The 16,279-nt window shown below is 45.9% G+C and overlaps 1 protein-coding gene across 10 annotated transcripts in view; it reads left to right on the top strand.

The window, feature by feature from the left end:
- The window catches only part of Cd44 (CD44 molecule (IN blood group)), an 84,204-nt gene that overhangs the window by 17,556 nt on the left and 50,369 nt on the right, over positions 1-16,279 (top strand). For all 10 annotated transcript variants that reach the window (XM_005327405.5, XM_078046236.1, XM_078046237.1 and 7 more), the window contains exon 2: positions 15,924-16,089. In XM_005327405.5, the coding sequence (XP_005327462.2) occupies positions 15,924-16,089 (166 nt within the window). The remainder of the gene's footprint in view (positions 1-15,923; positions 16,090-16,279) is intronic.

The following is a 16,279-nucleotide window of genomic DNA, read 5'->3' as shown; positions in this document are numbered from 1 at the left end:
AGACCTCCTGGGATATGGTCAGAAACAGGCCCCTGTTTAAACAGGCACAGGAAACAGTGTTTAAAACCAGGTCTCTATCTTCTTTGAGAATCGAGCACGATTACTCCAGTCTACATAGTTGAGTCTCTGGGCTGTCCGGGATCCCCTGAGGTCCTGGGTGCTCAGAAAGCACTGTGGACCCTGTAGTGACAGCCACACTTGAGTGCTGACACTCCACAATGACGTCTCTTTAAGCAATTCATTTACCTGCTCGGTGCCCTGATTTTCTCATCTTTAAAACAGAATCATAGTACCTAGAGCTTAGGATCGTATTAGGACTGATGTGAGGGGGTCCAGGAAGCCCTTGATAGAATTTCTGGCATGGAGCAAGCACTCAACAGTCATAATTACGATGGTTGTTAGGATCATAACAATCAGAGGCCTCTCCCTTCACCATTCAACCCTGACTGTGCTCCCGCCACATTTGAGAAGGCTTCCAGCTGCCTTGGACAGATTTCCGTTCCATTTCTGGGCATAACGTTTGCTAATAAAATCTCCTTTAATTTGTTGGGGCAGGCACCCCAGAGTGCTGACACGCACATGTGCTTACTGGAACCGCTGCTGCAGAGCAGATAAGGTAGGCCGGGATGTTCCAGGAAGCTTTGCCGGAGCTGGTGAAGGCAGATGAAGGCGCACACTCCAGGTCCTGTCTTTACTTGCACAATTACAGTCAACCTCCCAGGCTGCTTGTCTCAGCAGGATCCAGCCTTTCCTGCCTTCTGTCTTGGCAGTTGGTGGTGGGGCTGGAGGAGGAGATAGCAGTTTCCTCCCTCTGGGGAGGAGGTGTTTCTTGACAGGGCTCTCCCTGGCCTCGGAGGGACGACAGAAGAGCCCTTAGAGGTGGTTTCACTTGGTCGCTTCCTTCTCAGACTGGGAATTCTGGACTTTTCCAGAACCTATTTCCTCCCCTAAAGCCCCAGCCTGGAATCTGTGGGTTGCCCACGGGGAGGAGGGGGCAACTTCTGAGTACCTAAAAGTCCTGTCGATCATTAAGTTGTTCGGTTCTCTTATCTCCAAGAACACTTCACTTTTCTTTAACTGCTTAGTTCTGCTCTCCTCCAGAGGAAGGAGGGTCCGACCACTCTAGGCCACACCTCAGAAGTGAGTAAGACTTTTTGCACCTTTTAATGGGAGTGTTTGCATCTAAGGCAGGTTCTCATCTTGCTTTTAATTTCGTGAGTGTGGCTTTAGGCTGTTGCTTGGCACGAAAACAGCAGATAATCAGAGTGTAAGTGATTTTTGATGGCATAAATCTATCATAAATTTAGAACCTGTGGGTCCTCTCGGTATTTGGGAGAGCTAAGGCTGGTTGCTCCACGTTTTACCTTCTGGTGGGAGAAGGAAAAGATTGACATCTCTGGAGTACCTGTTAGGATACCCACTGCATACCGATTCTTCACATATATTATCGAACTCCCGTTCACTTCTTTTTGGGAAAATATATCTGGAACGAATGAGTGACTGAATTTCATACAAACCACTTTTACAGGCTGAGCAACTTGGGCTCACAGAGGGGAAGTGCTTGCCTCAGATGGCTCAGCTCTTGTGTACAGGCCTGGAATTGAATTCAGAGGGACCTTCTCCCTGTCCACATTACACTACGAGTTCCCACCCAGCTCCATGGGGTGAAAACTCATCTTTCAATCCCAGAGCTTGGAGGGAGGCCTTGAAAACTCAAGGATCTCTTTTTCTAAGAATTTTGATTTTTTTTTTTTCTGGGCTCCTAGAGAATTAAAGAGACTTGACATGATGTAAACTGGCCAGCGTCTCTGGGATAGGAGGTGATGGGAACTTCCCTCTGCAGACTCTTCCCAGGGCTGTGGGGCCTCCGGGACCACCAAAGATCAGGGGGCCACTGGAGGGGCCGTCTGCTCAGCAGCACCAGAGGAGGAAGAATGCTTTGAATTGGCCCCAAATGCACCACAAGGAGCACTGGTGGTGTTTGCAGTAATTGAGAAAGAGCCTCTCTGAGGAAATCAGTCATTGTGTGCCCGCCTCTTAATAGAAACCACTCGTTCCCTCCAGCATCCAAGAGGCCAGCAGTAGGCCTCTGGGCTCAGAGACTTTGTTTGGTGTCATCTGGGCTCAGAGACTTTGTTTGGTGTCCTCTGAGAGTAAGGCGTGCTCTCTCTCTCTCTCTCTCTCTCTCTCTCTCTCTCTCTCTCTCCTTTTGTCTATTCTTTCTTTTTACTGGCCAGAATACCCAGCCTGGCCATCCTCTGTGCCATAGCCACCTGGATACAGTGAAATGCCACTGTCCCACGGGGTAAGAGGGAGCCCTTTGGGTTCCTGACGTATTTGGAGGGTAAGTTAGGAGGAAACACAGGCTTCTCTCAGAGGCTGGGAGGTAGGTGAGACCTAGAGGCCATCAAATCCAACCGCTGGCTTGTCTGATGAAGAAACCGAGACCCAGGGAGGCCAAGTGACTCCTCCAAGTGCTTGCAGCTTCTCAGTAAGCAGCTTGACACCAAACCCCCCCGCGTCACTGGGAATTCAAATTAATATTTTTCCCACTTAAAAAAAGAGACATTTATTGGGTATCATACTGTGTGTGGGACTCTGGGATGTGAAGGTGAATAAGTCTTGGTCCCAAGGGGGACCTGCTTTAGTTCCATGGGTTAATACCACTTGTGGCAGGTCTTTCCTTGAGTTTTATAGGTAGACGTTTTATGCCTCTCCCTCTAAATTGTCGTGTTGTTTCTATCAGTCTGTCTCTTTCACATATTATATAGACTGCATCTGGAAAATTAGGCTCCTGAACCCTAGTTAGCTGGAGTGCTGGAGGTCTCCAAGGGCTGTGACCAAGGATACAGTAAGCAACCGACCAGTTAATCAAGAATTAAGTTAGCCTGAGAGGCACTCCCGATCCAGGCTGCCTTGAGTACCCTTTAATCTCTGAGATGGTTGGCTAATAGCTATCAAGTACCAAGTGCTTTTCTAAGATTCAGATACTTTGCCAAGGGCTTTAGATGCATTTTTTCACGTAATCCTTAAAAGCAGCCCAGGAGAGAAAGGCATGACTTTCCCTTTCCCAATGAAGAAACTGAAACGTAAAGGCTAAGAAATCACGGCATGCTTCACATCCCAGAGCTGAGTCTAGGACCCATCTTTCCAAAGACGACCTCAGCCGTTATGATCTTACAATAAATACCATGCGGGTGACACTGCAGTCGCCAGTTACTGTGAAATAATGAATGGCACAGATGCCCAGGGCCCACGAGGTCCTTGGAAGGCGTTAGAGGGCTTGGGAGTGACACATCTCAGTGTCACCCTGTTGGGGTCTTTGGGAACTCTCTGCCTGAATGGAGTACCCTTGACTTTCAGGCTAAGACCAGAAGGGGCAGACACAGCCCTCCTTTCACTCCCTGTACTCAGCATATGATCCAAATGAAACTCTTGTCCCCAAGGTCAGTCCATTTAGTTGTCATAGCCTTTTCCTTCCAATTCCTGCTTGTGTACCCTGATGAGTTCAAACTCCAAGGACATCTCTTTATGTGCAAGGCAAAGGTGACTTCCAAATCTCATTTAATCTGTGTATGGGGGCGGGGCTCCTTTTACCAGATATCTGATCCACCCCAAACCCCATAATAAATACATAAAATATGCCCATGATTTCCCAGAAGAGTGAGCATCAGACCACACTGACCACCGGTCCATGCAGTCCCTGTCATTCTCTGTCACATCAGTACCAGAAATGACCTCATTCACAGATTGGCCACTTGTCTGTTTACCGTCTATGTCCTCACTCTTTGAGGGCAGGGATGGTATCTGTATCCCCAGCATCTAGGGTCATAGCTGGCTCATAGCCCACATATGGAAGATGGTGTGACTTGACACCTTATGCCATGCCCAATGGGCTCCTGATGCTTCTGGAGGCACAGATTTCACAGGAAGAAGCCCATTTGTTCTCACCCAGAGATTTCTAGAACTCAGTTCCAGTGCGGTGAAAGAATGAGCCATTACTGGGTGTGGTCCCTTGTCATGTTCATGGCCATTTATTTGAGGGCAAATCAACACCTTATTTTCTTCAACAGCTTCACAGAAGGATCATTTGAAGTCATGTTCCTTAAAATCAGGCAGTTATGTTTGGCCCACTCGAGCTGAGCATGCAATAAAGGGTAAAGACTTTGGTCCAAACCCCACAGCTAGAACTGGATTTAAAAGCTTGTCAGCAACAAGTTCTCTGAAGCTTGGCATTTGAGACTGGCATCTGCTGTTACAGATAGGATGTCCCAGATTGAAAGCTCAGGAAGAGGTATGAATTACATGCTCTTCGTGCACAGGGCGATTGGAACTGTACTAATCCTGGAAATCTCTTGGCCCAGATTTTTGAACTATTCCCACAATCCAGGCACTCCTGCTTTGAAATGTTTGTGTATCTCTCGAAAGCATCTGAGCAACGAGCAACAGCAGAGTCATTGCACTGGGAACAGAGCTCTTGCTTCTCATGTGTGTGCACACATGTACACACGTGCTGCACGCACACACACACACACACACAAACACACACACACACACACATCCCTGTTCACTGAAGCACTTGACAGAAAATGAGAAGAGAGAGATTGGGTTATTAAAATATCACCTGGCACTTTCTGAGCTTCCAAGTTCAGAATCAATGAAAATCTAGAACTCCACTTAGCCACTTGAAATGCTCCGTTGTCGCAAGTCAAGTAAATATTTTTGTAGCCACATCACTTTCCCATTGACATAATTGAAGAGGAAAAGGGATAACCCCAAAACATAAATTTTATTCTTTTTTAACCCATCTTAGCTCAGAATTGGTTATCAGTAAACTATAGATAAAGTCCTATTGGCAACCCAGTGTCAAGGTTTATGAATGACTTAGTTTTCTTATAAACCTGAAACGAAATCATGGTTATTTCTATAAAAGTGTATCAACTCACTTATGTTAGCATGAGCCTTTTTGAGTGACAGGCAAAGAGGCCACGTGGATGATAGGCATCTAGTACCCAATGGAGAATGACTGACATTGTCCTATCTATGAGTTGAAATGATGGAAGTGGGGGGTAGAGGCTTAAAAAGCATCAGTCTGAGGAATATCTGAACTAGATCCCGTCTGTCATGAGAAGAGCAGAGCCGTTGACTGGTCCACTACCCCAGCCAGACAGAAATCCAATCCATTCATCAAGATAAGAATCTAGGTCCCTAGAGAGTCAATCCTATTTGGGCACAGGCCTCAAGTCCCAGTGCAGGGCTGACATTTTCTAGGAAAGTCTCCCTATCTCTTTTGGTCCCTTAGCTACCCACTGGAAGGAGAAGGTAGTAATCAGTTGTATTGTCGGTTACTGGAATATTAACTCAACATTGTTCAAACTGCAGCAGTTAATAGAGGTGTTGACATGTGGTGGCTAAAAAGGAAGGGAGGAGTCTCCTGACCCCTTACAGTGCAACTTTGGACAGTTTTCTTAGCCTCTCTCAGCCTCAGTTTTGTCACCTGTAAAAAAGAATTAGTGATAGAATTGTGTTTACTTTCTATAACTATTTGGGGGTTTGAGTTAGATAAAATATGTGGTGTCCCTTGCCGAGAGCTGGATGCATAGTTGATGCTCCGTTAGTATTAATGTGACTGAGAAACCCAGCCAGGGGCTCACTGTAGGAGCTGTCAGGACCCCCTTGTCCCAACCATACCCTCTGCCCTGTAGTTCTCTTGGATTTCAAGTCCCCAGTGTGAGCTTCTGTGCTTTCCAAGCAGACAGCTGTGGCTTTGATGAACCAAGTCTTGACTGACTCCTGTCGGAGATGGTGTGTCGTTCTGGAGTCTGACTCCTGCCTTTGGCCACTTACCTAGTGGGATCCAGTTGTGCTGTGAACCTCACTCATTTCAAGGCTGCTCTGAGAATTATGTGGAATAACATCTGGTTAGACACCTGGACCACATTGCCACATAGGAGCAGCACCATACATTCCAGAATCCTCTCTTTCTCACTGGAAAAGAGACTAAAAAAAAGGCAAGAGGAAAGACAATCAAGATTGGAGATGCTGTGGACTGTGTGATAAAGCTAGGCCCCATAGGAACTAGGGGTGGCCTTTCTCCCCTCCACTAGGTGTGGCTCTGTCTTAAAGAACAAAATGGCTTAGTTGAGTTTCTGATTCTATAAATCTTGTCAAGCCCACTGTTCGCCCAGGTCCAGTCCCCATAGAGTAGATTGGAAACTCAGACTTGGCTCTCTCCTTTCTGCCTAGTGAAGGAAGGATAATCTTTATCTTTATAACCGTAAGTTGCAAAGACTTTTTATTTTGATATGGTAAGGAGAAATATAAAAATAAAATGCTAAGACTACATCACCCCCACAGCATGTTTGCAGGATGCATTTCCTGAGAGCTGCTACCTTTGACCATAGACCCTGTGCAAATTGCTTGACCATCTCTTTTCATAGCCATGACTGACCCTCCTGGTGCATTGCAGGACTTCCTGATAATCAACATCATGGCTATGGTTGGTCCCTACTGCACTGATTTCTAGATTGGTCCATGTTGCCTCCTAGGGAGTAGCCAGACCTTGGTGGGTAATGTGGGCACTGGGGGAGAATGAGCAGCTGATACATCATGTAGTTCTGCCGGATACATCGTGGTGGGGAGGGGAAGAAAGTCTGAAAATTGTCACTATCCTCTCTGAGTGCAGTTACTGCTCCCTTTAGCCTGTGGACAAACCAAGGCAAAAGGGCAGCAGCCCCAGGAGGTAATGGGGAAATCCAGGGGACCTGGGGAATCTGCATTGACACCTGGGTTCTTCAAACTCTGTAAGATGTTAAGTCTCCTAATCCTATTTCTCCATTTGTAAAACGAGCCCATTGCTTCTACCCTCTGGATTGTATAGGGCTTCTTTTGGATATGAAAGTGCTTCATAATTGGCAAAGGAAACTCCGAGATGGCAAGACTATCTGCCACACTTTGATCAGTTCCATTCAGCAGAGGGTGAGACTTAATGGGTTTCAATTCATATGTGATTTTTGAGAAGCTTTCTGAGATTTTCATACTGTCCCAAGCATGCATAGTTACCCTCCCCATTTTTTTCCTACAAGCTCCAAGGATTTCCTAACTTCTTATTTCATCCTGGGAGGCAGGAAGATTAGGTGTGCCCAGAGGAGCTACTGTGAGTTACTCGAGGTCATGTAGCTTATAATTAACAGGATTTAGGCTAGAATCAGTGCATCCTACTCCCAGATAGAGCCCCTGGCTCATCAGCACGTCGGTGACCTATTAATCACCCCTGAAATGCAGTTATTACCTGTGAGTAATAGTTTCTCCTTTTTCTCGACTCTCACAAGGTACTTCTCTCCATCTACAGCTAACTATTTCTTTAAAGTTCTGGCTGCAGACCTGAAAAGAAACTGGGTACAAATTAGATGATGTGGCAGTCACTGTAACTACCCAGAAAAAAATATATAATTATAAAAAAAAGGGGAATGATCCTTTTTCTATGTAGAACAGGAAAACCCCTATGTGGTCCCTGAGATGCCTTCTGAGATTATTGACCACATCCTGGGTTTGTGCTAGTCAATTTGCTAAATCAATAAGATCCAAAAAAGAAGAAAACAAAGGTTTTGACGACAGTGGATTTCCTGATTGCCATGGCGACACACAAGGTACACACTGTGGTTTCTTTCCGTCATCTGTCTTCCTGGAGATTGGCTCTGTAAGGACCACTTAGCCTTAACAGAATTCTTGTGCACGGAGGCAACCATTCAGGGCACGTAATGTCCTTTGTCAGGAAGACTGTGGACTCAGGCTCACGAGTGGGGGCCTCAGCAGGCTTTCAGTATCCAAGTCCCATAATTGCACTTGAGGCGAGGAAAGCAGCCCAATATTTTTCTAGATTGTGTGTTAGGTTGGTTATGTGGAGGCCTTGGCTGAAGAGCTAGAGGAAAACAGTTGAGAGAACCATTTGTAAAGTTCTCTGATAGAGTGGAGATATGGTGGGCTCTACTGGTTCAGATTTGGCTGCCATGACAGTTTCCATGCTCCACAGACAAGAGGCCAAGGGACCTGGGGCTTTAGCCAAGAAGTTGGGACAACTTTCTTCTCTGAGTACCAGGAGATGAATGGCTCAGTTGAAAGCAACCCAGAACACATTCTGGAGGAAATTCCCCTGGTATGATTGTGTATGACTGTTTTCTCTGCTCATTAAACCCTCATCCACCTCCAGGGCAATTCCGGGAGAGACTGAGTCACTCGAGACTCATGGTCTGGACAGCCCAAGGCGACTCGGCCACCAAGTGTGATTTTGGCCTCATTTGGAAACAGATGCTGAACAATATCTCCTTTCACTAAGTGCCCATCACATGGGCGTCAGGAGATGGGAGCAAGTGGCATGGGGGCAGCAGAAAGGCTGCCAGCCTCCTGGACGGGCAGGCCTGGGTGGCAGCAGGGGCTGTAATAGCTCGAAAGAGTCAAAAGATTCCCAGAGGGAGACTTCTGGACTTTGAAAACATCAAACGGATGAAGAACAGAAAGACTTCTTCATGTCCTGTTAAGACAGCAGGGCTGTGGCTTTATTGGGATCAGCTTACTCGAACCTCTTAGAACAGAGATTTTGGTGGCAAGAGCCCTGGACCAGGAGTCAGGAATCTGCAGTTATGGTCCCCTGAGGTTCTGCTTTTCTCACAACTGGGTGGGAAACCATGCTCAGTCATTCTTGATTTAATTTTCTCTTGTCTCTCTGTTGTTCTTCCTGGCTCTAAACATGGAAGATCTAAGCAGCAATAATGCTTTAAAACATATTTGGCCTTTTCCCTCCCCACGTCCAGTCAGAATCAGCTCACTTAGGTTTCTGAGTTGCATCATCTTCCATTTCGGACACAAGCTGCACAAATCAGAAGACAGAAACAGAATCCTGGCTTTTTAGTGATTCCCTCCTATAAAGGTGAAAAGTGTGGCGAGCTCACCAGTGCCTGGGGCTGCCACTGCCCAAGAGGTTGGTGTGGCTTGACTCCCAGGAGTCCCGTCAAGTTGGATGCAGTCGGCCTAAAGTTGGGTGCCAGGTTCCAGCTCCATCAGCCTGGAGCCTAAAGTTGATCTGTCTAGACCTTTGGGTTGGGCAGTCGACATCTTAAAAAGGGTAACATGGTGTGGCAACCCAGTGCTGGGCTCACTCTGAATCCCAAGGTCCTCTCCCCATAGCTCTGCCTGACTGTGACTAGAGCACTTAGGCTGTAAATGGCAAGTGGCTTGAGGGCTGTAGCTAGGATTGGACTCTCAATTCCCAAAGACGCCATGGGAAGGCCAAAGGGCAGGAACAGAGCAAGGTAGCTGACTTACTGTCGGAAAGCCAGTGAGCATTAGGACTGTAGAACTTCTCCCCCTGGGAGAGGGTGGATGTTCCATGAGTGAGGTTGTTTTCCACTGAAGCCTCACCAGGCCCTTGGGCGAAGGCCTTGCCCTTGAAGCCTTATGGTCCAGAATCAAGGGAAGTCTGTTCTTAAATGATATCCCATAAGCTCAAGTTGTTCTCTCTTGAGCTCTCTTTTAATGATCACCTCCCAACACTTTAAAAACCACGTGGAGAATAGGTGGGGGCTTTTCTAGTTTTAGAATCTGTCCCATGCATGAGCTGCCATTGAACACTGTGAAGGGATCAGCCAGACCAGCCGGGTCTGAAACCTGACTCTACCAGGGACTGAACCGGTGACTTCTCCATGAATAGGTAAACTCAGAAGAAAAATGGGGATCATGAAAGTGCCCATTGCGTCTTCACGGGAAGAAAATGAGTTATTTAGTGTAAAATGTTGAAAACTTTCAAACCAGAATAGATAATGTCTACACCTTCCGATGTTATCACTCCTGGTCTGTGATAAGTGAGCGTGGGAATTAGATAAGTCATTGAGTCGCCACAACGGGTCTGACTCTCACCTTTAAGATAAAGCAACACACATAGCTGATTCCATAACCCAATTAGGAGGAAGATACCTAATTCTACCTCATCCCTCCTGCGGAGATGACAGACAGGGACCAGGCACATTTGGTTGACTCCTTAGAGAAAAAAATCCTTCATTTAGGGCTACCTAGAGAAGTGAGGTGTGGAGAAGTCACCCTCTCTCTTTGGGCACAGTATGGTGGCATGTCTTCTTCCTGAGGTCTTCTTAGGGCCTGCACTGTTGACATCCTCTTTTTCGGGAGGTCTGGCCCCAGCAACGGCCCTGTAATGGTACTTGAGCTGTACCCTTGTTGGAGAATATGGCTGGAAAGTTCAGACAGGTAAAGCCAGTTACAGAACGGAAAATGGGTGTTGGAAACATTTGCTCTCAAGGAAAAGAGCAAATGTTTCAGACTAAAGACATGTTTAGGGCCCAATAGGCAATTCTTATCAAAGCCCCACAAGTGAGTTTAGATATATGTAGGGAAGGGATCAGAGAGATATCCTTCTTGTACCTCCTGAGTCTGCTTGTCCTGTTTGTGGCGGGGGGGGGGCATTCATTCATATTCATTCATTCACTCACTCATCTATTCATTCATTTGTTCTCATTTGCTTGCCCCAGACAGCTTTTGGAGTACTGGGTAGATAATGGTAGGAAGAGAGAGATAGTCCTAGCTGTCGTGAAGCCCGCAGGGATTTGCAAAATTCCAGAATCCTTGAATTCCTGATGACCAAAGATAACAATTTGTTATACTCTTTACTGGGTTCTGACACAGACTTCTTTGAGAAACTCCTGAGACCCAGGGACAGTACACCATCAAATCACCTGTGCCCATGAGTTCACACACACCCAGTCTTACACACAGCCCCACGGGTTCACAGAGCCCTTGAAGACCAGCCTCTGGATTCCAGGTGGAACACCTCTTGTCACCCAGCTCTGTCACTCTCTAGCTGTGTGAATACTTCCACTTGCCTCTTAAGCAAGTTTGGCAAGATGTAGATAATATCAACCTGAGTGAAAATTACACAATAATTTCCTCCTCGAAGATGTTGCTTGTGATTTTCTACCACTTGGGAAATGACTAGACGGGACCAAGAAGCTTATTTCTCACAGGCTCCACAATGTAGGCAAAAGTTTTGAAATGTGTGTGGGTGATTTTATTAGTGAGATTTATTTTTCTTGTTCTGAAGCTTAGGGGAAGCTATGGATAAGATTAGTGGTGTTACTGGTCATCTGTGGCTTATCAAGTGATGATAAATTTAAACAGGAGCCAGGATAGCGTTCCAGCCCTCCCACTTGGATGACTTTGGACCATTTACTTTACCACTTTGGGGCTCAATTTCCTCCTTTCCTAAAAATGGATTTGAGAGTAGTGCCTACCTCATAGAATTTTTATGATATTTGAGTTAGCTAAAGTACTTAAGGCAGATAATAAGTTGCAATATCCATTGCCAAGCCCCATATCAAGCGTTTAACATGTGTCACAAAATAGTCCCTCAAACACTGAGAGGTTGGTATTGTCATCCCATCAAAGAGGAGGCTGAGCATCTGAGGCATTAAGTAACAAACTAGCTGCGAAGGAAAGATCTGAGCCCCAAGCAGCTTTGGCCGGGTCCCAAGTAAGCTGAACCATGAACCCTCAGTGGGTGCAGGGCTGGAATTGGGCTCTATAGGCTGTGGATTCTCTCTGGAAGAGCTCCTTCCCTTGGTCTTCCTGACAGGTCACAAGCCCACCTGGGTGGATGAGGCTCCTGTAATGAGCATTCTGCAGGTTGGGTGTCATTGTGGAGCCTTCCCTCTGAATCTGAAAGTGGCCTCAAAGAGTCAATGTTTTCCACTGGGCCTATTCCATCTCTCAGAGTGTGTGTGTGTAGGGGGAAGGGGGGCTTGGGACAGTTTATTCCTTACATGATTCAAGAGATTTATTGGAGACTCGAGGGTTCAATGGAAAACCTAACTCTATTTCCAGTTGGCAGAGGCTTGTTGGAGAGATGCAATCAGCCACTCAACATTCACTTCTCGAGTCAGAGTGGATCCTGAATCCACTCTTTGTTTCCCAGAAGACACCTGAAAATATCTCAGGAGTCCTTCCTGCCGTGTTGGCAGTATGGCCAGCACCATTGCCATGGACACTGCCACCCTATCCAGAGATGTTCTGTGGTCCACGAGGCTCAAATGTGACCCTTACTTTAATGCTACTTAAGTCTTGGGACTATTGTCAACTATGCCTTGATGAGGTTAGAAGTTAAAAAAAAAAATGGCCTAGCTCAAGGTTAGAGGAGTGGGCAGTGGCAAAGTTTGTGGGCACCTGGAGCTCAGGCTGGTTAGGTTTGGTCTTGGCTCCACTCTTATTAACCTCTGTGAACTTAGGTGTTTTTTTTTTTGTTGTTGTTGTTGTTTTTTTTTTTTTAATAGCTTCCCTGCTCCGTGCCTTAGTTTCTGTATCTGAAAAGTGATGATGAAAATATAGACCACCTCATAGGGTTGTTTAAGGATAAAATGAATTAGTCCTTGTAAAATGCTCACAAAAGTGCCTGGTATGTATGTAATAAGTGAATAATAAGTATTAGCTATGATTATTGCTGTTGGTACTGTGAACATCCTTTAGGGAGATAATTTGGGTTTTCATAAGTATTAAAGAAGCCTGTTGGAACATCTTCATAAATTGCCAGGGCTTGGGTGATATACAGCCCTGAAGGCTTGGTCCCTTTTTTAAGGAAAGAGGGACTTACAGGAAAGAGACTGTGAATGTTCATGACAGTTGACTTCCTTTTTACAATTCCTAAAAGTTTGAATGCCATCAGAGTTAGGAGTGGAAACTTCTGGTGAGTTATCATAAATGCAAGCTGTGGGATTTTTCACTTTGCCAAGAATTTCTTCCTCGATTCAGTAGTTCTGTATGGATGCCTACAATGCATCAGGCCCTGTTTAAGCCTCAGAGTCTTGCAGAATTGAAGGTTGAGGTTCTCTGTTTCATCCTGTCTCGGCTGGCCACAAGCCTATATACTGGCTTACATGCATATCAGCATGCTCACCCAGTGCATGACGGTACTGACTATAAAGTTACATTGGGTGCTGCACATGGAGCTCAAGGGATTTTACTCAAAAATCTCAGCCTGCAATGATTTCTCTTACATTTACATCTTCTGTCTGCCAGGTGGCAAGCTAGAATTGATTTTGATAAGCAAGAAATTGCCATTCGGTTCCAAACCACTGTCTAGCCTCAGACTTTATTTTTAACCTGGGAGTGACAGCAGCCACCTGGGCCAGGAGCAGGTAGTTTGTCTCTCCTGGCACCTGATGGAGGCCTCCCCTGGCAGCCTCCCCTCCAAGAAGCTGATTGGGATGTTTTGTTTTTCTTTTGCATGCTGGACAAGGAAAGGCCCCCGGAAAGGTTACAGAGTGACAGGTTCCCTTTGTGAGATTGGCCAACTGAGACTCAAGGTGAAAATGTCAGTAAAAACAAATAGTATTTCAAAAGGGCCTGTGTGTTTCCTTCCTCCTCCTTCTCATTGCCTCATGAGCCCAGTGTTGCAGGAGGGGTCTGGGGGGACCCATCAGACCTGATAAGGAACACTCTGCACAAGAGCATATTTTGTATTTCGCTGATTCTGATGTTTTTAAAAATATATATTTATTTTTTAATTGTAGTTGGACACAATATCTTTATTTTATTTATTCATTTATTTTTTTATGTGGTGCTAAGGATCGAACTCAGGGTCTCGCACCTGCTAGGTGAGCACTCTACCACTGAGCCACAACCCCAGCCCTGATGTTTTTTTCCTTTAAGCACCCACTTCCTAATGACACAAACAAAAGAAAACACAGCTGACGTTGGCTTATGTCTTTTCAAGTGCCACTTCTTATTTCTTTTACTATTTTCAGAATAAGGGAAGATAATGTAGAGTTTTAATCGTTCTCCTGTTTTTTATTTGCTGAACACTGATTTCTAGGGTTTGGAACCTCCTTTAGGCTCTAGCAGGGGAGAGCAGTTGGTTGTCACCTGTGCAACTCCCTAAGAATGACCCTATCCTTCTCATCATGAAGCAACCATTCACGTGTGCCTCTCCCTTTCCTATAGCTGCTCTAGTAACATAAAAGGACCCCCACAAAGCAGTTCAAAGCATGCATTTGGTGCTAACCACACCTGGGATTGTTTTCTAGCTCTAACATTTAGTATCTGGGTGATTGGGGGAAGCTGTTCAATTTTTCTGAGCTTTGGTTTCTTCACCTATAAATAATACATAAAACTTACCTCTCAGAGTTCTGCTGAAGTTGAGGCAACACAGCCCCAAAGGAGCTGGGTACCTAAGGAGACTGCTGTGAAAGATCTCTCCCACAGCTGTCAGCTCAGAAAGGCAGGATAAAGCAACTGGGATTCAGGAGAAGCCTATGATTCTAGAGGGAAATATTCATTTTATTAGGCAACTCATTTATCTGAACCTCAATTTTCCCAACTTTCTTTGGACTTGCCCAAGGGAAAAGCCTGGAGTCTGGCTTGAAGCCAACTTGTCATTCTATGTCTTAACTAACAGAATACTGCCCTACGTGGCACCTGGGCATTTGTCCATTGTCTCCTAGAGAAGGGCTGGCCCCGAGTCTCAAGGAAGCGCTCAGAAGGAATGGAACCTCACCAGGCCAATTCCAATGACTTCATTTTTCTGGGTGGCGTTTACTCACGTGCAGATTGGGGATAATAGACTTCCAAAAGAGTAATGAGTTTTCAAGTAAGGCCTTTGAAGTCTTTTGAGATTGTTACACACAGAATCATGCAGAACCAGGATGATTTCCAGCTCCCAACCGAGATTTCAGAGTAATATCTACAAAAACTCACAGAATTCTTCGTGTTAAACAGTCATTTACCCACTGGAGAGCAGTTGAGCTTCATTTTTCCATGCCATTAATTCTTGGGAACAAATAGCAGGCCATGGATCTGTCACTACATTACAGATGTGTTTTTGAGGAAATTTCAAGGAGTCGTTCCTTCATTTGACAGACAGCTGAGGAGCCTCTGCTCTCGGTGGGGCACTGTTAACAGATGCTGGAGATACAGCTGCCAACAAGTGAAAGGCCTTTGCTTTTCAGACTGTCACTTCAGGCAGACAAAGAGCCAAATGTCCAAACGGAGGAGCATGTTCTTAGGCAGACCCCAAAAGCCAGCGGAAGGAGAGGGAGAAGCTGGGGGCTGGTACGAGTGATCAGGGAAGGACTCCAGAGGAAGGGGTCATAGAGTTGAAATTCTGAATGATGAACATGAACCACCCATGCGAATCACTGAGGATGGGACATTCCGGGCAGAGGGGAAGCAGGTGTGTGTTTTAAGGAGCCAAAGTACCTGAGGGAATTGATGGAAAGCTTTTTGCTTAGAGCAGAGCAAACCATGTTGAGGCTGGAGAAGGAGACAGGAGCCAGAGAGCTTTGGTCTTGCCATGATGAGGACCTTTGTTCTGGGTACAGCCAGAAGGTATTGGAGGTTATGGGTGAGGAGGCAATCACTCTCGAGTGTGGCAATAATGCTCTGAAGGTTAAGGTGAAACAAGATTCCCCAATATAGGACTGTGTATCTGGTACTGTTTCCACTATGCAGCCCTGTGTGTGTACATATACATATGCAGAGGTGTTCCATGTGGGGGGTGTGTTCAGTAAACAAACTGGAGGAACATTCAGCAAAAGGCTCTGGCTTTCTCAGTGGTACTCTTGTTTTTCTTCATTATTGTCTTCAATCTTGTGAGGTCTCCATGAGTATTTTTGTTACTTTAAATCAGATGCTTTTGGGAAAAAAAAAAAATTCTTTTGAGTAGTAACCCAGGGGGACCATAGCATGATGTGCTTTATTTCCCATGTCTCATCTCAAATTTGAGCTTATGGAATGTTGTTTTGATGTGCCTGAGTGAATCTTGAAGGCTCTGGTCAATAGAGTTGTTTATTTGAATATTTCCCGAGTCTTCCCTAAAATGATGCAAAGTCTGTCTGCAAAAGAGCTGACGTTTCTGTTTCATCCCACAGATCTGAATATAACCTGCCGCTATGCAGGTGTATTCCATGTGGAGAAGAACGGTCGCTACAGCATCTCTCGGACGGAGGCACCTGACCTCTGCAAGGCTTTCAACAGTACCCTGCCCACCATGGCCCAGATGCAACAGGCTCTAGCCATGGGATTTGAGACCTGCAGGTAAGGGACCAGCACCCACCACTGGGAAAGCCAGTGGTCTGGGTCCAGGGGACGGGGCTTAGAACTGAAGGGCCCTCCCCGGCAGCTGAATGGATTATTACCTAACCAGTCAGCCCCACCTATTAATTTGGCCAAGTCCATGTGAAACCAGCCTGACAACTGGAATTTCAAGTCAGCTAAAGGCACTTTC

The sequence above is a fragment of the Ictidomys tridecemlineatus genome, chromosome 4, assembly GCF_052094955.1.
Source record: "Ictidomys tridecemlineatus isolate mIctTri1 chromosome 4, mIctTri1.hap1, whole genome shotgun sequence".
Taxonomy (NCBI): domain Eukaryota; kingdom Metazoa; phylum Chordata; class Mammalia; order Rodentia; family Sciuridae; genus Ictidomys; species Ictidomys tridecemlineatus.
This window is presented reverse-complemented; position numbering and strand designations above follow the sequence as displayed.